The 26593-nt window shown below is 39.9% G+C and overlaps 1 protein-coding gene and 1 long non-coding RNA gene across 4 annotated transcripts in view; one reads left to right on the forward strand and one right to left on the reverse strand.

The window, feature by feature from the left end:
* Positions 1-237: 237 nt before the first annotated feature.
* LOC111264543 (uncharacterized) overlaps positions 238-26593 on the reverse strand; it is a 39657-nt gene continuing 13301 nt past the window's right edge. The window contains exons 2-9 of one of the 3 annotated variants that reach the window (XM_022840539.2): positions 8638-8868; positions 7275-7864; positions 6350-6999; positions 5798-5920; positions 5465-5612; positions 2624-5271; positions 1913-2092; positions 238-1745 (exon numbers count right to left, since the gene is read on the reverse strand). In XM_022840539.2, coding sequence (XP_022696274.1) covers positions 1482-1745; positions 1913-2092; positions 2624-5271; positions 5465-5612; positions 5798-5920; positions 6350-6999; positions 7275-7864; positions 8638-8868 — 4834 coding nt within the window. In that variant the 3' untranslated portion in view covers positions 238-1481. Of the gene's footprint in view, positions 1746-1912; positions 2093-2623; positions 5272-5464; positions 5613-5797; positions 5921-6349; positions 7000-7274; positions 7865-8637; positions 8869-26593 lie in introns of those variants that run through there. The other 2 variants (XM_022840541.2, XM_022840540.2) reach the window with 2 other exon arrangements.
* On the forward strand, positions 23639-25136 carry LOC147752938 (uncharacterized). Its single transcript, XR_015312722.1, has 2 exons — positions 23639-23889; positions 24673-25136. It is a non-coding gene; the product is annotated as an uncharacterized LOC147752938 (long non-coding RNA).

Here is a 26593-nt window from a genome sequence, read left to right on the forward strand (position 1 = left end):
TAACGGTATTTGCTACTCCTATTATAGTGGTCGTCTGTGAAAACGAACAGATGCAAGTTATTTAGAGAATAATTATGAAGAGAAATTTTTAAATTTTTATTATTTTAGTAGCTTGAAAGTAAGACTGTGAGAAACATATAAGAGAGTGCTACACTGAGATAGAAAAAGATGGATACTAAGTGAATCATAAATATAAGAAAACAGGATTGTGACATAAAAGCAAAGAGGATGCACCAATTTGCAATCTATTTATGTTTTATAATCAATTTATTTATGTTTAATATTTACAGTATTATGTACAAGACGAGGATAGATATTCTCAGTAATAATAATAAACTAACGGCTGATAATTATTCACAGGGTAATGTTACATGGTTTATCAATGACTGTACTGCTCTCTAGCCAAGGTTGGACCGCTTCAAAATCTCAATGAGTCCCTCTTCACGATGTGTCAGATTCATTGTCGTGGCCACTCGATCTGAAGTGCCAATAAGGTCTTCTACCTCGAGTGGCCACCGTCAAAACAGCTTAGAATCAAGATACAAATGTGAAAGAGAGTGAGAGATCCACCATTTTCTGTAACTTCGTAGAACGTCTGTGGTAGCTTAATCACTTAGCCACCTTTTAGGACGGGTCCCTTTTTACGTAGCAGACCTTATAAGGTCAGAACATGCGCCCGTACAGGAAGGAATATGGTTTGTAAGACTCCATTCTATTTAAGTTAATACATAATATTATAGATAATGTTTGAAATCAATAGAACGCAATTGATTTAAAACGTAGAGCATATATACAAAATAGCTAGTAATTGCAGCTAAACGTAATTGCTGTTATGTATCTCCGTAAAGAGCATCGTCTTCGAAATTGGCTTAATTACAAAATGGAAGTTGATTTTTTTAAATCCATCTATTAATTCAAGGTTTTCCAGGTGAAGCATTTTACCGTGCTGCCGACTATGTTTATTTCCTCTAACAAAATCATTTTGGCATTTAAGTTATTGATAATATACTTTAACGGATGTTCTCCTTGATCGATGCCGAATTTTGCGGACATGTTTAGTCTATATATATATATATATATATATATATATATATATATTGAAGGACACTGATATTTGAAGACGTTTGCGTATCTAGTCCATAACGATCACTATTGCGCTTTCTTAAATGTATCAACCGAAACGGGCTTTCTGTACGCGTTTCGTTTTATGTTTACACTTTTGCCCCTCTCGGGTCTCTGACTCACTATTGCAATTATACGGTGCTATCTGCCATTTCGATTCGCAAGCAAAACTGTTTTGCTTAAGAAACAGCACCCAATATTTTATGAGACAACTATGTTTATCATAGTACTTACGAACAGATATACCGCACTACAGATTATCCCATGCTAGAGTGGAAACACAAAAAAACCACGCATTTGATGTCTCTAGCGTACGAGATGCTCGTAGAAGATTTCTACAGCGGGCAGTTCGGATGATTTCACTGTGCCTCAGATTTAAATGTCGTGTGTCTTACACGGGCCGACTTTACAGGACTTGGTTTGAAATGGGAAGGTGTCAAGTCTGGACTGTTTTTTGGAGGCGATGCGTCTGTGATGGGCTGGAGTTGGTGTGCCTCCTTCTTACGCGCCGATCTTGGAGCTGGTTTAGGTTGAGCTATCACACCAGCAGGGTCAGGGTCAGCACATATCAAGTGGATATCTTCAGTACTTACTGGCTCGTATCCACGATTCACGTGGCCCATCTGAAGCATTATTTAAAACAGACGTATTACTACCAAAACGAGTAGGAGACAGTGGAAAAAACATGCTGCTTTCAAAGCACCTGTACAAGCTAGCCTGTATAGTTAAGCAGTATGTGTCAAATGTACATGAAACAATGATTTTAAATGTTCATGTTCAAGGTACATACCTTTGCTGTGGATGTGTCATGAGCGAGAGATTCGCTCATGCTTCCGTAAGTGGAATCGTCTGGGCTGCTTTGTTTTGCAGCTTTGTTACTTTGTGCATTTTCAATTGCGTCCTCTACCCGGACGACTGTTTCCAAATTTGGCACCTGATGTTTACTGGTCAGTACACTCATTGGTAACACCTAAGGGGCAAGCATTTACGTCATGACACTGGCTTCCGACGGCCAAGTCTCTAGGGCACACAAGCTGCTAAGAGACCAAGCCGTCGCTACAATAGCTTAAATCCATTGGCGATTAGTCCTGATGTAAAAGATACTTTGAAAATATATCCTTTGTATATATAGCAATTATTGTAGGAATAAAGAAAACCTATAACCTTCCCCTTGAACAAGTGCATTCTACTTGATATGCAGCCCACATCGTATGTTTATAGAATGCCTTTAAAATCAATTTTACATTAAAATTCATGACGCCATTAGGTTCGCTAGCGGTCACTCTGTTACGGGAATCTGGTTTGCCACACTCCTTAGCCGAATAATAGATTCAGCGCAAGCACTCAACTACATTTTTCCTACAAACTATTTCACTTTAAGAGTTGTCATCATGATTAATTCTAGGACACCAACGACGATTAAACATCTACTTTCATATAAGCGGAGAGGAGAACTTTAATAGATATTAACTATTTCAAGAAGAACAGATACCTGCCATACCTTGTGTAGTTCCGAAGGTTTGATCTTATTCTTCAGAGGTCCACCTATATTTCCTTTGTGCGGCATAGCGTATTTGAGTTTTTCCCAAAACCATTTTTCACCCCATTCGAGGTACGTCTTCGTTCCTAATAAAAAGCGCAGGTCAGAGTCAAGATTTTCCTTCGGTGGTATCTCGCCTTTGATGATAACTATTAGCCGGTTGATACGGTCTTCCATCATTTGAACATATGCGGTACGAAACTCAACTTCAAACCATAATGATTCGAGGAAATCTTGCGATAAAACAAGAATTGTGCGTCGCGAATTCTGAACAGAGTTGACAATATTCCATGATATATTATAGCCAGGCAGCCAGTCTCTCTCGTGAATGCAGAGCTTAAAAAGATTTTCTGAGCTTTCGTCACCCTGAGGTTTTTCCAATTCTTGCAAGAGCGCCATTACGATATCTCTGTCATTCGAAGAGTACGATATGAACGCGTCAAACTTTTTGTCCTCGTCGAGATCGCTCTCACTGAACAAGCAGACGAATACATTGTAAAAATTTATATACACATATGCAATAATCAGCTGCCGATTATTGTAATACAGTGCGATAATCAGTAGCGTGACAATAAAAATAATCGAGAGAGCAATTACAGATGCTAGATAAGCAGACACGTCCGGCGGGCAAAAGATATCATCGGGAATGTCATTCAACAGGGACACATCCGTGCCGTTTACGGTGTACGCGTTTTTGCAGGTGATCGATCGATAATCAGGTATATTGAGAATGTTCGAAAGTAAGAAACGCTTGAATTCGAGGGCAGAACAATCGCAGGTCCATGGATTATGCGACAGTGCCATCCGGTATGACGTATTAGAGGTAATCGGCCTGAGCACTTCTAACCGATTGCCGGTTAATGATAAAAGCTGCAAATTTGGCGGCGTATTAATGAAGAGCTCGTCAATATTATCGATATTGTTACCGTCCAACATAATTTCTTTGAGGTGCGTATATTGCGCCAGTTCGGTCGGGTACCGTTTAAGTACGTTTCCTTCAAAATCGAGATGAGTTACATTTAGGGGTAGCTTAGGTATGCTAGCTAGTCCAAGTTCGCGGCAACGGACGTGCGTCGAGGCATCGTGTGCTCTAAGAAAGCATTCACATCCAGGTGGACAATCGTTGATTTTGCACGAGAGTAGATCTAATTTAACCGACAACAATGTTTCGTCTCGATCTGAACACTGATAATTCTCCACGTGCTCGAACTCCGCCACTTCGGGTTTCATTTCCTTTCGAAGATAGCGCAGGAAGTTATAAATGTGGCAGTCGCATTTAAACGGATTCCCTTCAAGATCGAAACGATGCGTACCCACAGCAGAATTATATACTGATTCTTGTTTAGGATAACTTCTTGCCAAATCAACAGTCACATATTCAAGCCGATTGCGTCGCACAAATACTTTTGTATCTAAACTTGCAAACAGTGGCACTTCCAAGTACCGTATCGCATTATCATCGAGATCAAGAATGGACAATTTCGGTAGAGTGTGATATTGAATCCAGGGAAAGGCAGTTAGCTCGTTTTTGGAAAGGTACACTTCGCGTATAGGTGACCCTGTGCTGAATGTTGGGGTCGTTCCCCCAAACGTTTGCAGTTGGTTTTCCCGAATATCAAGCTTTTCCAGCTTTTTCAAATGATACAGCGCGTTCTTTTCTATTTTGCTTATACGGTTTCGACTTATATCAAGTGTCTGTAAGCTAATCAGGTTCTCGAAAGCCTTAGATGAGATCTCTGTTAGGTGATTTCGGTTTAGGTTGAGTTCTTTAAGAGCATACAGCATTTCAAACTCGTTTCTAAGAGTCCGAATACGATTTCCCCCAAAAAATATTTTCTCGAGTTTAGCATTTTCCAAGAAGAAGCCCTCAGGGAACTCCGATAGGGCATTACCGGAAAAGTCAATTATTCTTATGACTGGTGCATTGGCAAAGAGCTTAGCAGGAACCGAAGAAAGATTACATGACCGGACGTATGTGGCATTCAGTTGGAACATTCGGTCGAAAAGTCCATCAGGAAGCGAACCAATTGACATTGCTTCGCTGAAATGAAGCGTCTCGAGGCTAGGCGTACCTGCGAAAAGTTTGGGCGGGACCGACTTGAGATTAGACCACGAGTCCATTTTAAGGTATGTCAATGAGGAAAGGCCCTCGAAAAGGTTCTCCGGAACTTCGCTTGCCTGGACTGCGTTTAGCTCGAGCGTTGTTAAATATCGGAGGCTAGCAAAAGGTTTTGATTCAAATCGAGCGATGGGATTTTTCGCTAGATACAAGGTAGTTAGTGCTTCCAGCCCTGCGAACATGCTTGAGGTAACAGTTGTAATAAGATTCATAGAGATATCCAGTGTCTTAAGCTTTTTCAAGAGATTTACAGACAGCGGCATGCTCTCAAGGGCATTTGCTTTCAATGACAATGCCGTAAGCGATGCGAAATCCTTGAAAAAATCGTCGCTTAGACTTGTGATTCCGGGCGCATCGCGGTTCGCTGACCAAATGATGTGAAGCTCAACAATCGAAGTTGCAATTCCATCAAAGGCTGACGGAGCTGGGGGTCCTCCGGGCGTTCGTGGCCGATCAAGTTCCAACTTTGTAATATTTCTCGTGTTCCCCTCTGCAAAGCAAAAATATCACGTTGTAACACTGTGCTACCATTTACAGTTATTTAAGAGAGGGTGATTTCATATACCGTCTTTATTTTCCTTATAGACTACTTTGTTCATTTATAAATCAAGCGCTTTTTCTCAGTGTTTAAGAATCGTATAAAATAATTAAGTGAAAAATTATATTTTGCTCTCTGTACGAACCGAAAATGTTAACAAACTTTAGCCTTCCTGTAGGCAGGTTGCAGTGAATGTATTTGATGCTAGTGACGTCCTTGATGTTAAGGTACTTAAATAATCCACGTACATTTGGTGCCGGCTGTGCAATGAATTTCTCTGCGTTGCAATCAATCTGTGATTAAAATATGAAAATAATAGCAGGGAAAATATCAGACACATGGACGATGTGAAATATGCTTGCTTGAGCCAAATTGTTTGTCTAGAAAAGCCATTAATATCGTTAATACGATCAATTACTATTCAAACTAAGGCTGATATATTACTTCAAAAAAATCTATGATATAGGTGATGTCGTACTGTGACGTGGGAGCCGTAGGGTCTCTTCGCATATTCAATTTCTAGAGCAGACTGCGTCTCTTCTAGGCCTGTTTTTCGTAGGAACTCGTCAATGGGAAATGAATTAGCGTCACGGCGGAACCTCTGAAATGGTGCGTGTCATAGCATAAACGTGTCACAATTCATGCTCAATTTTTTCACCCAAGAAACCGAAATGTCTAATAGCTTAAGGGGTCTAAATTAACATAGCAATGTCGTTATTTGTAAACATCCTCTTCGTATAATTTGCGCATGCTCTTGGTCGTCTTAAACCAAAAAATACCTGGCTTGCCGTCTAAGTTTTCCCTATGAACCCTTCGAATCACTACCATATAGAAGTTATATTATTTAACCCAAATGTCAGTTCGTTTGTTTCAATACCCAATCGCCCTCACCTGATACCAATAGGTGCCCTCTAACAGCGGGCTATCATCGAATCTACATCCTAAAAGCAACTTTTTTGTCAAGAGTAACTATAGAAAATCGAATCCGCATTTATTTCACGGAGTACTTATTTACCTCTTAGACACTCACCGGCTTCGGTGTCGTTGAGTGTTGGACCAAAGTTGTGGCAGAAATCCGTAACTCACGAGCAATCGTTGACGTGGTGAGTTTGCTCGGCCCAGACATAGCCGTAGGCTGGGGTGTCGTATTTGCCCCTACTACTGTTGGAGCACGAAGGCCAGATGCCTTAGCATCGCTATCTGTAGTAGCAGCAGTAACAGCTGAAGAAATCGGATTCATAATACTAACAGTGGCAATAGATTCCGGCAACCCAGTGGGCGAGACAGTAGAATTTTCTGCAGAAACCATTACCCTGCCGGGTTTGTCTTGATTTGGTTTAAATGTGCTATTTGGGTTATGCGTAGTAAAAGAAGGCGAAGTGATAGGAGCTATTGTGGTAGATATAGTTGTTAGAGGATTGGATGCAATGATTTCTTTGACAATTTCTGTTTTATTAAGTGTGTACATAGTCGATATAGAAGTTGTCATAATCAAAGCTAACATTGAGTCTTCCGTATTTAAGAAAATAGCTTTAGGAGAAGTTGCCTGTGGTTGAGAGGATTTCAACGTAACAGGGTAAGATGATTCAGATTGTGCGGGGGTGGTAATGAACGAAGGAGTTGTGGATTCAATGCTGTTGGTGACATCTGTGCTGAACGTGAGGATTTGGGCTGTGCCTGCTGTAAAAGTACACGAATCGGTGCAAGAATATCGAGGCAATCAGAATTTAACAGCTCGCAAAATTGTAACCAGAGGCATGGCACGTTTGAAACTGTCGACTTAGATAGAAATTATAAAAATGATGTTTCTTGAAGCCATGGTCGTATGTTTATTATGCAATAAACCACAATACTGCACATATATTAAAATAAAGATCTTCTAATTAAATAACTGAGAAAAATCGTTCTTTTTTTTTTATATATCCTGTTCAGACTACGAGGTGCAAACGACTCACTTCTTATGCCGTCATCTTGATCTTTGTTTTCCTCAGCCGCATTACCAGTGATTTCATGGGCGCTTGTTGTATCATCGATTTTGCTTTCCGTTAAAGCTTTATTGGTCTGCGGAGTTACTTTGGTCAGATCCGTTGGTATGGTCGTTTCAACTATCAGGAATTCAGTCCCTGGAAAGGAGGCCGTTGATATTTCAGGTGGCGTGAACGCTGAGCCTTCTGGTGTACTTGCAGCTAAATTAATTAACGTCGTTGAAGGTAGACTAATGTTAATCGAGGGGTCCTTCGTTGTAGCAAATCTGTCGACTGCTATCGTAGTCCCTTGCGGGATTGGAGTCGTCGTGTCGATGGACTCGGATGTTGCAGTGGATGTGGAATTGACTTTGACGGCTTTGCTCGTGCGGCTTGTATCCATGGCAGGGGATGTCACAGCAGAAGTCACTAAAACGTCAACTGCAGGCGGCATCAGAGTCGTTGTCGTCCACAGAGGCGTCAGGTTAGGTTTTGCAGAGGTTGTTTCGGGGGGATCCGGCGGCTCCATTGGAAGTTCTCCGTCTCTAAAGCAGATCCACCTCCAGCCACTTTCGGAATCGCTAAAAATTGATCAAGCCCATAAAATAGAACATTGAAGCATAAGCGAGTTCTCATATACAGATCAAATATTATTCGAACGACACCCTTTTCATGTATAAGTATGGTCGTGAATGAGTACTAAGGCACATAGCACATATATGTTCACATTTATCTATCGTTTTTGCAGCGAGGTTCGGCTTGGCTCAGATATTGCACTCTGGGCACGTAAATAAGACCTACAGATATAGCCTAAGCTGATAAGGTTTGCATAATACGTCTGCGGGAGAACCCGAAACGCATCTATTAATGTTACTTAATTTTTCTGGTTACTATAGTTTACGAAATTTCGATACTTTCGGCATTGTGAATTAACTACATGGCCTCTGCCTCAGCTTGATTCGACAACTTCACCCATGGTTATTAAAAGCATAACAGCAATTTATACCGTACTATATCTACTAGTTTCGCCTACTGTTTATAAACCCTTTTACTTAAAAACATCATTTATCATGTCACAATTTCAACATTATTCACGTAAAACAATAATGATGATGATATTATGATTCCTCTAAGGTCAATTAAAAACAATAAAAAAAAAATTACATTTTTTCGAATGGTTTCTTTAAATCGAATTTAGAGAAAAACGTGTGAGATAATTTTCTGCTTCAAATGAGGAGAATAACGTCGTAAGTCTACACTCGTAGATGCGCCATGGTCTCGCTCGCACAATACGATCCTACGTTTCTCGTCACAAAACGCATGTTCACTCTGTAAGTATCTACTACGTACTTACAGGGGCTCTTTGCAGCATTTGAATCCAGGAAAATAGACCAGATTGGACTCTAGGCAGTGTTGGGCAAGTGTTTCATGCAGCAACCAGCTCAACACGGATGATAGTAAAAGCGTCACGAAAACCCAGCGTCGTATAGCCGTACCCGTTAGACATCCGCGTTGAGGTAACCGAGCGTGGCGACTAGATGATGACGTTACTTCGAGATCGCACCACAATGATTTACAGGACAACCTGAAACCCAAACAATACAGAGTAAAAGAAAAGCTTCTAATTGTCTTAGTCACCGGTAAAATACCCCTCAGCACCGAAGCGGCGTTGTATAATATTCTGCTAAAATTCCTCCTATCGAGCCTTCCTAAATATATGTAAACGAATAATCATTTCCACACGCACTTATCCAATCAAAGCGATATTAAAATTGGAGTTTAAGATCAAGATTGCTTTGCTAAAAGATAAGAGGATTAATGCAGGGCAAGTCTATTGAGGTGGAAGTCATGGAGTATTGACGGTTCACTTTCAGGATCAATACTGTGTGATAAGTTTCAGGATGGCTTTCAAAGATGTTCTTTTACAGCTAAAGCCATCTATCTTCCATCAAACGCACCTGAGAGCTGTTGGAGCATATGCAATCTAACGCAACGCTTGATTAATCCGAGGCTATTACCAATCAGGTAAAAATGCGGATAAATGTCGGTAGTACAATAGCGCATCTCGACTAAGCTGGGGCTTGACCACCGCTTCGCGTCAGCAGGAATTCCAATTGATCGATCAGGAATATGTTGTATTGATATCTACCAGTCAAGCCATCATCGACAAACTACTGGATAACTACAGAAATCATTACTCGATAAGCAGATCGTGTAGCTTTAGAACGAGTGTCCATCGCATAGCGGCTACAGATTATGAGGCATTGACGGCCATGCGTGCACACAAGTTTTGTATAGTAGCCGGACACATCAGTTCTTACAACAGGATTGTTAGCCACTATCATAGCGAAGTGACCAAGTTTTGATTCTTGTGCAAACAAATCCATATAGATTGAAAAAAAAAAAGACTTTATGGCAACTGCTGGTAGCAAACGAACGTCTCCTGCGGTTTCTAATGGATGCGTGTGTTCAACAATCTTATGTCATCACAGTGGGTAGCCATTTAACTGAATTCATAAGAAATGCACCATCTCAACAACTCAAATTGGAACGGATGAATATTTTTACCAAACACCGCTTCCATATAAACCCAGTAGTGATCGACGTGCTTACGACGTTTTGTTAAGAAATAAAACAAGAAAGTCTAACGGGAGTTCATTTTGTCTACCCTGGTACCATCAACGACACCAAAGATTCACTAAGACATGTTTATCACTTTACTTTGCTTTCTATTAAGAACATATTTTTTTCCCGCAGGAACGTCGTAAAAGATTATATGTGACATGACAAATACTCAATTGTAGTAGCGTATGGCTCAATGTTATAGAGGCTGAGAGTTTCGAAAAAGGTAGGACAAACCGGCTCTGGATCAGGGTGACGCTGAACAAAATTCATTAAGTATTGTTTTGTGATACGAGAAATGAAATAGATTAGTTGGTAATAGATTAATTAATTGGGCGGCCACTGTAATCAAACACTTAATGTAGTTAAAATAGTGATACCTCTACAATAGTTCTACTTGCCCACAAAAAAGCTTCTCGGGATCACCCCCTACACATATTACCCGAGTTCTCTTTAATGTCATGGTAAAAACTGTTGACTGAAGCAGCACTAAGTATGATCCGATATACGTCGATACAGTGATTAAGCTTTACGTGTGAAACCGCTTTGAGGCATCCTTAGGCCAAGGCAAGCGTACCTAACGTTCCCACTCGTAGGTTCCCGCCTCTTGCTTCCTTCATTCTATGAATACTTGCTACAGTTATGAGTGTATCGCTCGTGAGGTTACACAGAGAACGAAAAAATGCTTTCTAATCACTTTCTACAAAGGACACAGCACAACGTATTCATTGAAGGATTCCCTTCGCTAAAAGGGTACGTGTCTGTTGTTTAGCAACTTAGGGAGAACTGGCAGGCTCTGACGTAAACGTAGACAAGCTAAAAATATCCGCTTTTTTTCCTTCACTTGCTAAACCGGTCCTGAATATGAAGTAAACCTCAGTCTGTTGATCACCTTCTTTTTGAATAACGACGCTGTTAACAACTACCGCAGTACTTCAGATAACGAAAACGTTATGTTTAGATGTAAATACGTTTACAGTATGTACGTTCTGGTCGCAGCATAGATGCTGGTCGAGTCGTACTTCTTTGCCCCTTCTGAAATATCCGCAGCATAGATGCTGGTCGAGTCGTACTTCTTTGCCCCTTCTGAAATATCCGCAGCCAATGCGAAATTGCAAAAATTACATATTAAGTGTTTACTGAAGTGTGCTATAAAACTTGTATTTTTTTTTTCACTTCAAAACAAGTTTTGAAAACCTCACTACTTACGTAGTTTGATTTCTTACAATGCGAACTGTTCGAAGTAGAAATTTCAAATTTAGACTCCGCTTCGCATTCTCCTCAAGAATTGGCTAAAATTTCATAACACGATCATAATTATCATCATCGTGCATACTGCGACATGGTAATCGGCGGAATTTTTTAGCTGACAATTGGCTAGTGGTTTCAATCACGAACTATAATTTTGTAGGCACTTTTTAAGTTGCAAGTCGTTTGCAAGATATTGCAGTTCCGTAGCAGAAACTTTCATCAATCACGAATAATAGTATGATTCGCGTTTTTCAATTTCTATTCCCGATATCGTATCGTCTGACTTGAACGTTGCCGAAACCCCTACTTCTTTAACAGATAACCTTTGAACATATATAGGCACTTCGTGAAACTTTCTTCAAACTTGGAAAAAGAATTTTCAAACATTCGAATGCAATAGTTGATTGCTACAAAATTTAGCCTATAATAACAATAGTAAGTGTGAAGCTAATAGACATATCTGTATGTAGATCTAAATTTATCCTGCCGCCTGTCGCTGTATTGCCGTTACAATGCGATGGTAATTTAATCTTCGTTTTTCAGTTTCGATCGGTTTGTGTCCCAAATAATTCGGTTCTCAGTTGCCTATTGGGATTGCGCTGTGTGGTGCATGAACGCACTTTATTCGCCCGTGTATCGATGTATGTATCGCGATGGAAACGTGCGTGGGCGGCTGGCTGGGTGGGTACGCAAGCGTCGGGTGCAAGCCATGCAACTTTAGCGGGGCCAAATGAGGTTAGCGGCCCGGATGTACAGATATATTGTAAGAGATCCGTTACACAGTTCTAGCAACGTCGCCATCATCGAGCAGCGGCGCGTCCGCGTAAGGCCCCAGCCGTCCTGTTCGATTCAACACGACATTGTCGTTTGGTGACGTAACGCGGTCGACAACTACGACTGCGACCACGCCAGTACGACTAGCACAATCGTTACCGCGAAGACCTTATGATAAAGCGACAAGAAGAAGAAGCCGCGTAAAAGATGACGACGACGACAAAGCAAAAGACAACACGCAAAGAAACTTAACCGTTACGCGTACCCGTCCTTCCCTCTGCTTGTGTGTCAATTGACAACGAGTCCTTTATCCTATGTCAGTTCAATGTGACACTACACTACGAATGGCGGAGTGGTTAAAGCCCTACGGATTTAAGCCCACGACACAAGCTGCAGCAGAAACAGCCCAACTACTTTTACTGCCATCGTTACCAGTTACACCCATTACACGCCCAGATAGACAAGACCGATTGTAAGTTGTGGAAGTGGTCTTTTCTATGTTGGGGTAATGTTGTCCTCGAACGTAAGGAATAGCCTGCAGCCACAAAAGGACGAACTGCAGCTGAATAGACTGACCAGTTGTTTCCCTACTTTGTATGCTCCAGTTCAGTGGAGCGTTTGGTTTGGTGGGGTCTGCATAAACGGCAGTGATCAACCATGAGACCTGCATGTGGGGATCACAAATATAACAGTACCAGCTACAACTGGCTTCGACGACACGCTTCTTCAACGACCGGCAGCGAAATGCCGGGCTATCCAACAACGACGCCAGCAGTAACAGATAATTATCAATATTGCTAGAACAACGATAACATTCAACAATATTTTAGCGGTAGCAGCAAAGATATTATACCGTACTAAATGCAATACATGTACATATGTACGTATGTATGTCTGAATCAACAAGCCCAAGGATCCCCACACAAACAGCACTACTTCAGAACTCTCCACCTTGGGCCGGGAGAGCTCTTTACGTACTTTCAATTAATGACACTTTTAAGCCATCTGGCTTAATATCTTGGCTGGTATCCTTCGTAAATGCACATTTATGCTTTAGAAGCGATTTCATAAATCGAAATTTGAATATAAATGGATGCAAAATCAGACTAATTCAGTGTCTTTAAACGAACGAAAACCAAATTTCAACACGGGTATATACGTAGATTTTAAACGATCTCTCTGCTGCCCAGGAACCGTACCTGGGCAGCAGAGAGATCTGCTGCCCATCTGCGCCGTCTGAATAGACGCGCGCATTCAGAAGATTGGTCTCTAATTAAAGTGTATCATCACATTATATCTATTAGACATCGTTAGCCTTTCACCAACAATCGACTGATGCTTTTGAGGCTGTGTTTACGAAGACATTCTACAACTGCAACAATAAATTTATTACATCTTTCATTTTGTTTCGATGTACCACGTATAGTTCCGGTTGGTTTTATTAAGTAGGCCAATGTCTGGCGAAAAAAGCTTACCACAAACACAGCCCGAATTAATGATGAAAATGAGTGCGTCCGATTTACAAACTCAGTGTATTTATCCATAACTTTTTAGACTACTAGACAACGCGTCTGTCTAGCAGTTTGTCTCCACCCACAATTTGGAGTAACTATAACAGATTATATTAGGACGTGAGCCGGCGACGTAAGGCCTATGACGGCCGCATTCTTTAAGAATTAATTATTGTTTTCTGATGGCTGTAAATGACGCGTGACGGTGCTGATATATTGTTGCAAGCAGGGAAACGTTAGCAAGCTACGAATGCTCAGGGATGTATCTATAGCGGTTTCTCTTTTCCTTAATAAAAGCATGGTTTTCACATAATAATTATTATAAAAAGAAGAAAAAACATAATAATGACAAGCCATGCAGGTGTTTGACGTTCAAAAGTTTTCAAGTATACCAGTGGTCACCTTTAGTGTTATTTCGCTATCTCGAGAGAGTCGCTGACTGAAGTCGTAATTCGGTAGATAAAGGTAGCCTGCACCAGAACAGGCGCATTGAACTTACATTCGAGAACTATAAATAGACCGTGAAAACCAGATGAGCAAAGTCCGAATTCAATACTGATTGATCAGTCAATAGCGTATAGTTACAACCCTCAATCGTCGTTAACAATTCGCCGCTAGCCAACGCTTGACCGACCAAGTTATCCAGCCTGGATGAAGGTCAGTAGCGGCTGCAGCAACAACTGCAATGGATTGATGGTTTTAGTGGCGCAGAATGATCAAAGCAACGTAAAATTCAGAAGACTGAATAGAATGAGCAAAACGTAGTGGGGGTCGGAAATGAGCTGGGGGCCAACAAGCACTTCGTGAGGGACAAAGTCTGATGGGCTCACTTTGTTTCTATCCCGTTGTGATGATGCTGATAACAGTGGTGCTAGTTGCAGCCGACGCCGAAGGTCACCTTTGATTTGACCGCCGACGTGAGCAAATAAGGACAGCAGACAATCAGAAAGTTTATCCAATGGCGAGCCAGCGATCACTTCAGTATTTACTCATGCTACCCTCTCTTTTACACCTCTATCCGTTTTCCCTAGTGGTCAGCCACTGGGGAGGCTTCAAGTGCTGCCGGATACAAAATTGGCAGAAGACTGGCCAGCTAGTCTGACAATTCAAAAATGGCAACGCTCTGCGTTCGTCATCACACACTTGATTATAAACAAAGCTATCTGAAAACTGTCTTTATTTCCTCGTTTCACTGATGCTTTATGACTTAGATACCATCCTGCAGACTGTTTCTTAAGCTTAGCGCCATCTACGTCGAACAATCGTGATCGAATCAATCAGATGACAATGAAAAAATCGCCGCGTAGTCGCGATAGGTGTCTAGGTAGATCAACCATTGTGATCAGCTTGATCAGTCAATCCGTCAGAAAGGTTAAATATGAGAATTAGCCTCGGCGTACCTGGAACTCCTCATTTTTGCCAAAAGTATGTGGAATGTATTAGAACATACGATACTTGTGTTTGGAATGAAACTGCTAGAAACAAAAGCAACTTTTTTTTAGGAAGATGGCACAAATTGTAGAAAATTTCTTTTGAAGAAAGCATCATTATTCTATAAAAGAAAAAAAAAATTAGAGCATATAAACGGCAATAATTTCGTTACTCTTATAACAGTGCCATGTACCTCCGCAACTATTATTTTTCAAGACAAGATGCTTCGAGTCAACGTTACATTTCATAGTCGGACGGCAGAGAAAATGTCAGTATGTGAGTTACACGCTTGTTTATTCAGCTAATGTAGGTTCTGCCAGCCGTTGAGAACACCAGTAGCTAAGCAGGCCAATTTGTATCGAGTATATCATCATCGTTAACACCAATATACCGACTTATTACCCTTGAACACATAATTATACATTCACATTGCACAGTATTATATTCTGCCATTATGTTCAATTGATACTCAATTGAGTACCATTTGAAGGTAATGTATCTTTTTTTACCTGCTGCTAAAGCAGCTCCTTTCCCCCTTGACTGGCATGCACGATTATGTTGAATGCGCGTCCTTCGCGCGATCGACGGGTTTGATAAAACCAATACTATAACTTAATGAGATTTCATGTACATTTTTTCCTATACAACCCCTATAATTTCGAGTTATGTTATGCATGATTTTAGTTCGTGAAACGAATAAAAATAACTTTTTAAAGGCTCCTAGTGATAATGGGCAGCAGTTTTAGAGTGGACAAATTCTATAAAAAATATACAAAGGCTTTGAGCAAACTTCGCGCAATGATGGGCCTAGGACGTCATAGATTATGTCTTTTAACGTGTCGTATAACAGTGCCTTGCAGTTTCAATATGAAACCATTTGTTGGCAAACTGCCAGGGCCACTATATTTAAGAAAAAGGCCTCTATACTCTTATATTTATATAGTTTATTCCCTTCATATGCTATATATCATCGTCATCATCTATATATGCCTACATTAATGTGGAACGACCTACCTTAAATCAAGTATGAAAGTGCATTGTAAGTGTATGCAGTGGATCTTTGACATACTGATTGAGTTATTTTGGAAGAGGCATTTCGAACATTTTGTTACGCTATTCTTTTTTTTTTTTTCTTTTTTTATGCCCTGTGGATGTTTTATGTATTTGAATAGGAAATTTATAGCCAAGCCTGTCCTTGAGTGAATTTAGAGAAGCAAAGCTGTGGATGCTGGCAGCAGCGCTTTAACTTTATACAAAGGTCTGGCTGTACTAGTTATTTCTCCATTCGGCCGAACAACGTTATCTCTGCTTACACAAGTGGGCTACTAGAAGCCGTGGCTTTTTTGAGCTTTTGCAGCCGTGGAGATGACGTTATGTTGAATGCGATAGTAACAGGAAAGCACGGGATTGTTCCTGTTGTGTAGATATACACTGTATTTTATCAATACAGCCATCGATCGTTTACGTTGAACCGACCGCTTATGCTAACTATTTACACAAGACGACAACCGCGGTATTCAAATGTATTGATCGTTCTAACAACCAAAGATTTCAACAGGAAAAGATATATTTACAGAACAGTAGATCCGACACAGCTAAAAACGCAACAGTTAAGCCGATAATAACAGATCGTGCATGCCAATAAATTTAATTCGATCTTTAGGCGTACTTCGTCCTGCCTCAGATCGGGAATTGCTTCGATTAACCTCGTACAAAACAAATGTATCTCTAATTTACGTAGTGGTGTCTATAGACATTCAAGCGTACGGTTTCACGTGTACATCTGGCCAATAGTTAGCGGTGGACTCGCCTCCGTAATGATTCGGAATCGGTAAAAGACAGACCGAAACATTTGTATACTATACTGTTAAGGGGAGTGTTATTGAAAGATAGCGACCCGGCTAGTCTAGCATCATGCACACTTTACTTTGATATACTTTAAACGAATAAATTTTCTTAGGTGGGACACATTGCATAGCTCTGAAGCTGTATCAAGTTAGAAAGTGTGTGTTTGTCTCAAAAAATGCTCCGGGGTACTTGGTTAGGAAAAATTATTGCTTGACCCTCTTCCTTATACCTTCCGACAAAGTTTATGAAAGGGCTAGTAACACAAGAGAAAGTGCTCCAGATTCACTCCTCATTATCTACGATATTTCAGTGAAATCTGAATATGATTACATATTAACAATAATATGAGTTGCTAGCACACACGTTTTGTAATCCCCACAGACCCACATCTGCTCCCTTCTGCCACCGTTTCCTTTATTCCAGCTTTCACCTCAGCTGCTATGTGTTGCTAGCTGTTCTCAAGTTAATATCTTGCCATTAACATTTAATTTGCTTACCAACAATTCTTTATATGGAACCTGTTTTTTACATTCAATTTAGTCGACCATGGTTCTGTAACTCTGCACGGAATCAGGCGATTCTGTTTTTTTTTTTTGCGTACGCTAGTCTCTGAACGCTTGCCCTTATTTGCATTAGATCCTATGAAAGACAGAACGGTCTCCATGTTAAATAGATCTGTTGAGTTTTAAGCATTGCTTTCGACGGTCAGTCGCGGCACAAAATAGATCATGTGACTTTCAGATCGACGAGAAACATACACGTCTGAAGGCAGAAAAAGCGAGCTGTAAACGATCTTCTCACTCTGATAGGATTATTTAAACGCAATGTGTATCATCGTTACGTTACCTTTGTAGAGAAACGATCTCCTCTTTTTTCATTTCCTCATTGAATTATTCTCGTTTCCCGCCTTTCGTCTATCAATTTGCCCACGGATGTGGAATTTATCAGTGTGGGGCAGAACGCGCACTGAAATTCGCTAGCGTTCCACGATCTTCATACATCAGAAAATTATATCCGTCCATGTTCTAAATATGATTTTATAATGTGATAACTTAATCAAATCGCTGGCTACTCTTCGGCAGTACTGTGCACCTCAGACAATCGGTCAATTTAATTTGCTTTAGCAGAATAAAGTAGAGGAAGTTTTTTATAGGCTGAGGGACTGAAAGAATATCTGATGTTGTATATGTTCGTGCGGCCTGTGTCGGTTCCAGGCCAGTCATCGCGATAATTTAACGCAGCGCAAGTTTACAATAAGTCACTTACACACACAAACAACATAGCTATTTGAGATGAAGACCTGGTCGGGGAACATGCACCATTGACCATCAAGCAGCGAGACCTTAAAAAAAGCCCACTCTTGCAAAGCGCTAGACTATTGGATGAGAAATTATGTTAACCTGGCAACGACACCTTGCGTTACTCCTCAAGATCTCTAAGGTCGAAAGCACTCGTGCAGTCACTTCCTTGTTTTGTTACTATAGACGAGTATATACCTATATCTACATACGCAGTATGTAAATATGACCATATACAACAACCATTTCTTCTACTGCAGTGTTACCTCGTTTCACTGTTAAGTCTCAGTACCCTGCTAAAAAACTTCTTCTGGTAGTATGTTGCTGCTGCTTTTTTGAAGCTATTCCCTCGTATCTCTCTCATCCTAATTCAATTGATCACCTAATTATGGCTGGCAATGGAAAATTAATGCCTTCGTTCGATTAACATCAACTCTGGCTTTTTTCTTTCCTTGCATATGGTTATTTGAAATCGCTTCACTGTTGTCTTCACATAAAATCATGTCGCACGCAAACAAGAATTTGACGTCAATACCTCGCACTGATAAAGCTCCGGCTGCTAGCGTGCGGCGAAGGCGTAGGATACCGTATTAGAAAAGAGCTCGAGAAAAAAATTCGGTCCCATTGAAAATGATAGTTTGCAGAGAAATCGCGAGAAACAAAATAGGTATAAATGCTAATTCCGCTTCGAAATACTGTCGATAACTGTCTGCCTAGTACAGCTGAACAAACGTAACAGATGCTGTTACAGACTGCGTCGTCTGCCCTATTTTAGCCAGCTTTGATAAGATCCCCAATGATTAATAGCGATAACTAGCAGACTTAGCTTTAGATAAAGCTGCGATGGTGTTGCTTGTTTGGCACTAATGGCTGTTTGAAGAACATAAAAATTCCACTGATAACTGAACGAACAAAAACGATTTTCGAAGGAACCGCGCATCCCTATGTTTACAACACTGAAACCGCTATATAATTATCAAAGCATTTTCAGAAGGTAGAAGCTAGTAGTGGTCAATGAAACCGTCGCTTCCTCAAGTATTTATAAAATGACAGTAATAACTTATATAGAACACTTGTAAATTCTAAACTTATTTCTGTTAATTTCACTTTGACGTTATCATATGTTAGAATTATCGTCGATTGATGGTCAAACATCTTCTAAATATATGGCATTGATAATAGCTTGTTCAACTGGGGCATCCGTAATGGCGACAATTGGACGCTTCATTTTGTGTCGAGCAGACTCCAAACAAACGACCGGAGCAAGTAGCGCAAGTTCGGTTTGGCCAATGGCGACAGTATATCGTCTGGTTGTCATTCATGATTCAACATGACCCTATGCGCTAGTCCCTCGGGCAGAGAGACAGACCTCGCTCGCACGTTCTCAGCTTCGACATAGACGCCGGACATCCTGTGGACGGATGAACATTCTCGTTAAATATCATTGCCATCGCAATTATCAGCGTCGTCACTTGGATGGTACCGCTACGTCGTAATTTCCTGCCTTTGCTTCTGCCTGAGCATAAATGGGCCAACAACCGAAAGGGATCATCTCCTGTACTGAAGCCCCCCGACCCTCGCCTCCATCACAAACGGACACGCAAAACGATATAACCCAGCGAGCAAATTAACAGCGACGGCGGCTAGTTTTCTCGTTGGGCTTCAATTAGAAATTAATGCAATCTTAATACCGCGAATGAAATGGTCAAGTACAAACATTCGAGTATCAGTTAGGCTCTTACCTGCACACACACACACACACATATATATATGTTTGTACATATAACTTATCGGTATCGGAATCACTTCCAATAGTATCCTTTTAGATACTGCCGTTAGTTTACCTGAATCATTTTGGAAGAGAACTACAACTGTTTGATAAAAATGAAACCGCAGTACGGCGACCAGATACCGGCACGGTGGATATCAATAAATGTTTCCTCCATTCGACGCTTTGAAGACTCGTGCTCACTCTCAAGGGATGGACGCAGGACTGCGGACGTGAATGTAGGCATCCAGAAAGCTGTCCGGATAAAAAAAAATAAATATATGCATAATGGTGTATTTACAAGGTAAATAATAACTACTGCTACTTCGTGCCATGATGAAAGTTAACAGCCTCTGCAAAGATTATGTATAAAGAAAACGAACCAAAAGAAGGTAAGCTAGAGATTGTACCTATTAGTTAGATATAAAAATTAATTTATCCAATGATGGCTTTAGGAAAATTTCGAATGCACAACAGATCAAAACATAGAGGTTAGACAGGCAGATATCTCCTTAATACGTATTAATTTCTGATGGTGGTATTCAGAGGCTCTGTTATAATGGGAGTGGATGCATTACTAACGACGTGACAAGATGTGATTCTACTATTTTTCGCTGAAAATGCCGGTTCTCCTGTATAACTAATAAAAACGGATACTGTTCGGTACACGCAGGAAAAAATAAGATGCTTTGTCCTGATCTTCAATTCACAACTGGTGTCGCCATTAGAAAATCGTTCGATTGACGTATTAATGTCTTACCGCGAATATTTGATCGACTGGCACTTCCAAGCATTGTTTTACCCAAACTCTGCCTTAGATATGGTACCAGTGTGAAATTACTGCGGTCGTAACTGTTAGATCCAGTTATGTCAATTATGCAGATTGCATAAAAGGTATATGTATCATCGCTTTAAATTTATCTTTCACCGCTCAAAATACCTAAACAAATGTTTCTATATGTTTCATAACCTTAAAAATAAGGTTATGAAATTATTATCTATTTCGGGTTCAGTCACACTTGATTTCGTGCACTGAACGTCAAATATTTAAGGTAATACGCATTGTCTTAAAGTTTCGAATTGGAAAACTATATTTTTTTTTATTCGTTTTATTTTTTTGCCTACTTCAGAATGCTCCCCATGTCGGCAAATAGCTAAACTAGGTCCTCTTTCTTTTTTTTCTTACGAGAATACGGTACTGGCGACTACTCTCAAATGTTTGCATGACGGCACACCGCTGGTGAACGGGCACGAGTGAATGCTTTTTGCCAGTCACTACAAGCAAGTTTTGGTACCAGCGCCCCCTACCGGGTCTGTTCGAATCTTTCGGTTGGCGACAACCTTTTGCGTTCATATTCATTGACTAACTAATGATATAAGAGGCCTCATTAAATCATAAATGCCTATGAGTTATTTGTATTTTGCCGGTCTAATTGTAGCTGTTTTTGGCTCCTGTGAATTAGCCACTTAGCTCATAAACCACCGCGCTTCCGCCAAAAGTTCCGCGTCATCGTTTACTATATTTAGCTTTTGTTTTTTGAATTTTTTTTTTTTAACATATTCTATGGGTCGTTCTTCTAATTTACGTGTTAACCGGATTATCACTCTAGCCTCACTGATGCATACTCCCGAGTTCATTACAGGATACAATGAATCTCGATAGCAGGAACTGTTCACCCTGTTGACCGTCTTTTTTTCGTCCTCGAAACCTAAACATTTCTAGACGACCTGTTAATTTACTTGAACGTCATTAGAGGAAACAACTAATGTGGGTGTTGATATAGGTACGATGAAAAAACGGTAGTCGAGGCTAGTCAGAAGCCTGTTGATCAAATGGAACCGCTTATCGAATCCATCTATAGCTAGCTTTGCCGAAGCTTCTGGTAGATGAAACATCTTAAACATTAGCGTGCTCTTATTGATAAGAACACTATTACTAGACACTATATTATCTCATTTGATCAACGGACAACGGCATTTTACAGTAATTAAAACGTTTTTGACGCTCCCCAAATGTAGCAGCCAGAGTACGGATCCCAATCAGTACACACGTATTCGTTGTCGCGCATGAGTAAACACTTTTTGTTTTAACCGTTCAAAGTTCGCGCCGTGTCGAGTTCAATTACGTTTTACTAGTCTGATAGTTTTAGGTATTTCAAAGGGTGTCTTAAATTTCCTATTTCATTATCTATGTTATCACAGTTTGGTTATTAAGCAAGAGAACCGATGCCCAAACGCTAATTGTTCAAACTTTCACTGTGAAAGATGTTAAAATCAATTAAATAGGGGGCCTTTTTTTTATGTACATTGCTATAGATTTCTGGTCGGCTATGGGGTAATGCGTCGGATACAGTTAGAATAAAATATTTACGATCGTCCCGTCTCGAAAAATTTGTAAGCCAAAATAGCTGGAAAGGCCAAATTACCTCTAATAAATTAAATACTATCAACTTCAAATAAAAAAAAACTAAGAGTAATTTTGCTTATTATTTGGTGTTCCAGTCGAATAGGACTTTTCCGATAGACATAAAATAAATTCGAGTCGTGATCTTGAAAACCTGCAGCTACCAGCAAACTGAACACCTATCTGATGCATATAACTTTTGATGTTGCCAGCAACGTGGCTTCATTCTTTTCTCGGTAAATGTCGGCCCTTGTAAGATAATCAGGAATTCGTTTTTAGTATTTATATCAAGATTGAAGATGATGTTGCTTACGGAAACTAGTTTGAACACATAATTTCAACAATTCGTCCATTAGCGTAAGTGGATTTTTTCGTTACTATAATTTTTCAAACTTTTTTTTTTCTCTACGAGTTACGCGTCTGAAGCCTGTTTCAGTTGGTAAATTTCTCCTTTATAGGCGCAAAACGCTTTCACGCTTTTCCTCGTAAGTTCATATTTGTGAGTTGCTGTGAAATGTGTTCTTGCCATTTTTTCATTGTTTAACTATAATTCTCTCGAGCTGTACTCATAACCGAACTTTCACTATAACTTCATTCGACGAGCATTTCCATATTGAAATTTTGACCTTTTTCATTTACGTCGAGTAACTTGTTTGGTAAGGAAATATTTTGCTTATAGTTCACTTTTTGACAGTTGTATACATGACAAGTAACAATGCCACATGCAAAACTTGCAGTAACTTATAGAAGTACCCCAATACCTTCGAAAGTACCAAACAGTTCCAACAGTTTCAGAAGTTCGAAGCATCTTTTGACACTTTTGGCAGCAGAGGGGAGAGATGTGTAAGTCAGAAATGAAACTACTATACATTTTGGACGAAAAAAAAAGCTTGAATAATGCAGATAACCGTTGCGATAATTATTTTTATTGATCTTTGGTTTTGAGTGTTTTCGTAAACGTAAAACAGGCTACTGAACATAGCGATAGTAACATTGTACATGAACGTATTTCGAGTACTAAAATCAGGCCTCTCACGCAAATCTACAGATCGGCACAGGTTTTGCAGATTCTTCCTATAAAAAAAAAAAATTTGCGCCAATATTTTGAAAACAATAACACTCCAAAGATATTCGATGACATCAGTAAGCAAGCCTTGAAATTACCGCCTCACCAAAAAAAAAATCGCATAAATAATATATATATATATATATATGCGCTACAACTTTCTTTTTTCTAGCCTGACCAACTATTATCGTTACTCTGAAAGCTTTGCTCGTATCTAAGCCGTCCTTATTTTACCTCTTTTCTGTTTACTTTTTACCACTTGATCCTCTTCTACCTCCATTTTACTTTTGTCTTACCCCGCCTATTAATTTACTCAGTGCTTTCAGTTATTATTCATTGTTCGATTAATCTCTATATAGCCTTAGTAATTAAAAAAGCGCGATGTATGTTACTCATCATGGACCGCACGAGCCAAATCAGCTTGATTGCGGTTTTGATACGCCTTTGCATAGCAGAACAGATATCAACACAAACCGAATTAGGTTTGCGGACAACGAAGCCAATAGAAATCCTGCTATAACAAGAAAAATAATAATCCACAGCTGCAACACAGTGATTAAAAACTTGCTTACAAGATACTCGGCAGATATTTAGACCATGACGCAACGACAGTGCAACGATAGAAGGAAAACGGTAAGATTTTTTACAAATTATCAAGCTCTAAAGAACGGCACAGGACAAATTCTAACTCGATCCTTTTCCTACAGGAACGACATGTTTAATTTTGATAAAGATACCATGACCTGCGTCCAGTGGCCTACTCTGTTGAATGTAAACGAATAAGCTCTGAATTTCCAATAAATAGTTGAGCCTAGAATTCAAGAATTTTTTTTTTCATTTTTTTATCATCATCTCGGTTTATCGAAGAATCAGTTTTCTAATGCAAGTTTAATAAATTAAATACAAAAGAGCAAATAGTCCGTTTAATAAGTCAAGTGTCAGCGTGGCAATTGTAATGAAATACAAAGTAAAATGCGGCGCCGTGTAGGCGTATGAAAGAGACTCCAAACAGCTAGGGTTAGTATAAGGAAGTTCTAACTTTAACCCCACGAAAAACCGTAACCAGGCAGCATCAAAACGACGTTGCCAACTGCTTCTATATAATAAAGCAGGTCATTTTCACTAATTTCAATATCTTCATTCCATAAATCTTCGATTGGGCGAACAGTTGAATTTACATGGAATTTGAAAACATTATCATTAGCCTCCTCTTTCAAATTGGGAAGGCTTTAATGGTTCTGCTGAAGCTTTGTTGTATAAAAACCTCCTGAGTCATTTTTTTTCTTGCTCAGTTTGCCAACTCTATTTTGGGGCAATATTGTTGGTTGCATAACTGCGTCTGATCTGTCGCAGACTTCCAATACCTAATGAACTTTTATCAAACTTCTGCACAATCGTCGGCACCACCGTCAGCAGCCGCCACCTTTCTCCTCCTCGTTTTTTCTGACGTTCGACGTCGAGACGGAATCGAGTGACGGCACGTAATTAAGGAGCATGGTAACGTAATATCGCCGTCCACGTTGGCAACGGGCCTTCACACTCACGAAGCAACACTAACGACGTAATTTTCTTTAAAAGTAGGAGTTCTGTTGTTGTTTAAATCATGAATTTCCAAGAAATAAGGCATATCAGCTCATACGGAGCCGAAAAGAAGTGCGGTTAAAAAAGCAGCTCCCGTTGCAATAGTGGCACAGCCAGCCAATATTTCCGCTAATCTATAGTGACTTGACAGTGCCAACAAAGACTTTTAGGCCCTGTCATGGCTAGATAGTACCTTAAGTATATAGAATGATAAACAAAGTTCTGCATCATCAAGTGACAAGCCTTCGTTTTTCTATAATACAAACAACGAAATGAATAAACATAATGACGTTTAATAATTCTAGTGGTACTAATAGTTCATATATGTTATAAGCAAACCTTTTTTCCTAACCAGAGCCTTTGTGCCTTCTATTTCTTACCAGTGACATACTTCATATGGAGCAAGGTAAGACAAGTTACTCACAAGGAAACTTGTAGTATTTATGTCGAAAGATACGAGTTAGCACTCTCCTAAGGCATGTATGCATAGTAGTATATTTATGTGGAGGATGATAATGATAATCCTCTTACGATAACTGTAGAACATGTGCAATATTTCTGATTGTCCTACAGTACCTGATTGTTATTATTACGGCTTAAAAAAAGTCTTAGATTCAAAGCTTAGACGCACCCTACCGCCCAGGGATAGTGAACAGTGTTTGTTCAAGTGACGTCCAAAGAGTTCTGCCCCCTTTTCCATACAATATTTATATGTTCATTTCAGGTAGCACATAATGAATCACTTGAACGTTGCTCGGCCTTCTGCCATGAGCAATATGTATCCATGCTTTAACTAGATATGCGGTGTCTGAATCTGATAATGAGCGATTTCCTTCAGAGCATGCATTCTGAATCAATTTCTTACGCTTGATGTATAGTGCTGCTCGGAGTAATTTAACTTGTACCATTGGCAGGCTGGTAGCTACAATTATAGAATCGTTAAAACAACATAAGAACGCAATGCGTCACATTCACGATCAGTAGATCACTCCAAGGAGAAAGATACAAGATCTGTGCGTACCCCCCTTCCTTCGCCCCTATGGGTTGAGTTCAGGTATTAGCTGATCGGCAGCAGCAATTTTATGATCGTGAATGGAGATTTGTTTAAACAGTGAACGGGCACATTTATCCTTGCTATCGCTGGTGTGTTAAAAAGACCTTCGGCAAAAAATCCACCACTATCTGCCGCCAACATTGCTTACCCTTCTCTGTACGTTACCCCATGTGGTAAGGCAGTTGTGCAGCAATGAGCTGGCCCACCTTGAAATCGTCCGATGCGAAGAGGGAATGTTCAGAAAATCTTAACACATTTCGATAGCGACAACAGAATTTCGTCGAGCATAAAAATACTACTACCCTAACCATTAGTATAAATAAGCGTCGACTTGCATAGACGGAATGATTCAGTACTAGTTTATCGTAACTGTTTACGGGACTCTCTCTTATTTTGTAAGAAGAAATAAATAGTTTGCTTGAAGTGTAATCTTGATCAAATATATTTAAATTTAGTTCATATTCAAAAATACACTGGGTTACCTCATTTTATTCACGATTTGATTTTTTCTTAAGATGAGAAATATACATTTTTTGCGGCCCGGGGAATGGGTGGGGTTTATCGGAATCCGAAACGCTCGAAAGCTGTGTCATGCTCAAGCACAGTTTACTTCAAGAACCCTTCTGCGAATTCTTTTTTGAAAATTTTTTGCCCTGTGAACATATTTGTCAGGAATCTCGATGCTGCATAATAATTGAAAAT

Source organism: Varroa jacobsoni, unplaced genomic scaffold (assembly GCF_002532875.2).
Source record: "Varroa jacobsoni isolate VJ856 unplaced genomic scaffold, vjacob_1.0 scaffold_871, whole genome shotgun sequence".
In the NCBI taxonomy this organism is placed as follows: Eukaryota; Metazoa; Arthropoda; class Arachnida; order Mesostigmata; family Varroidae; genus Varroa; species Varroa jacobsoni.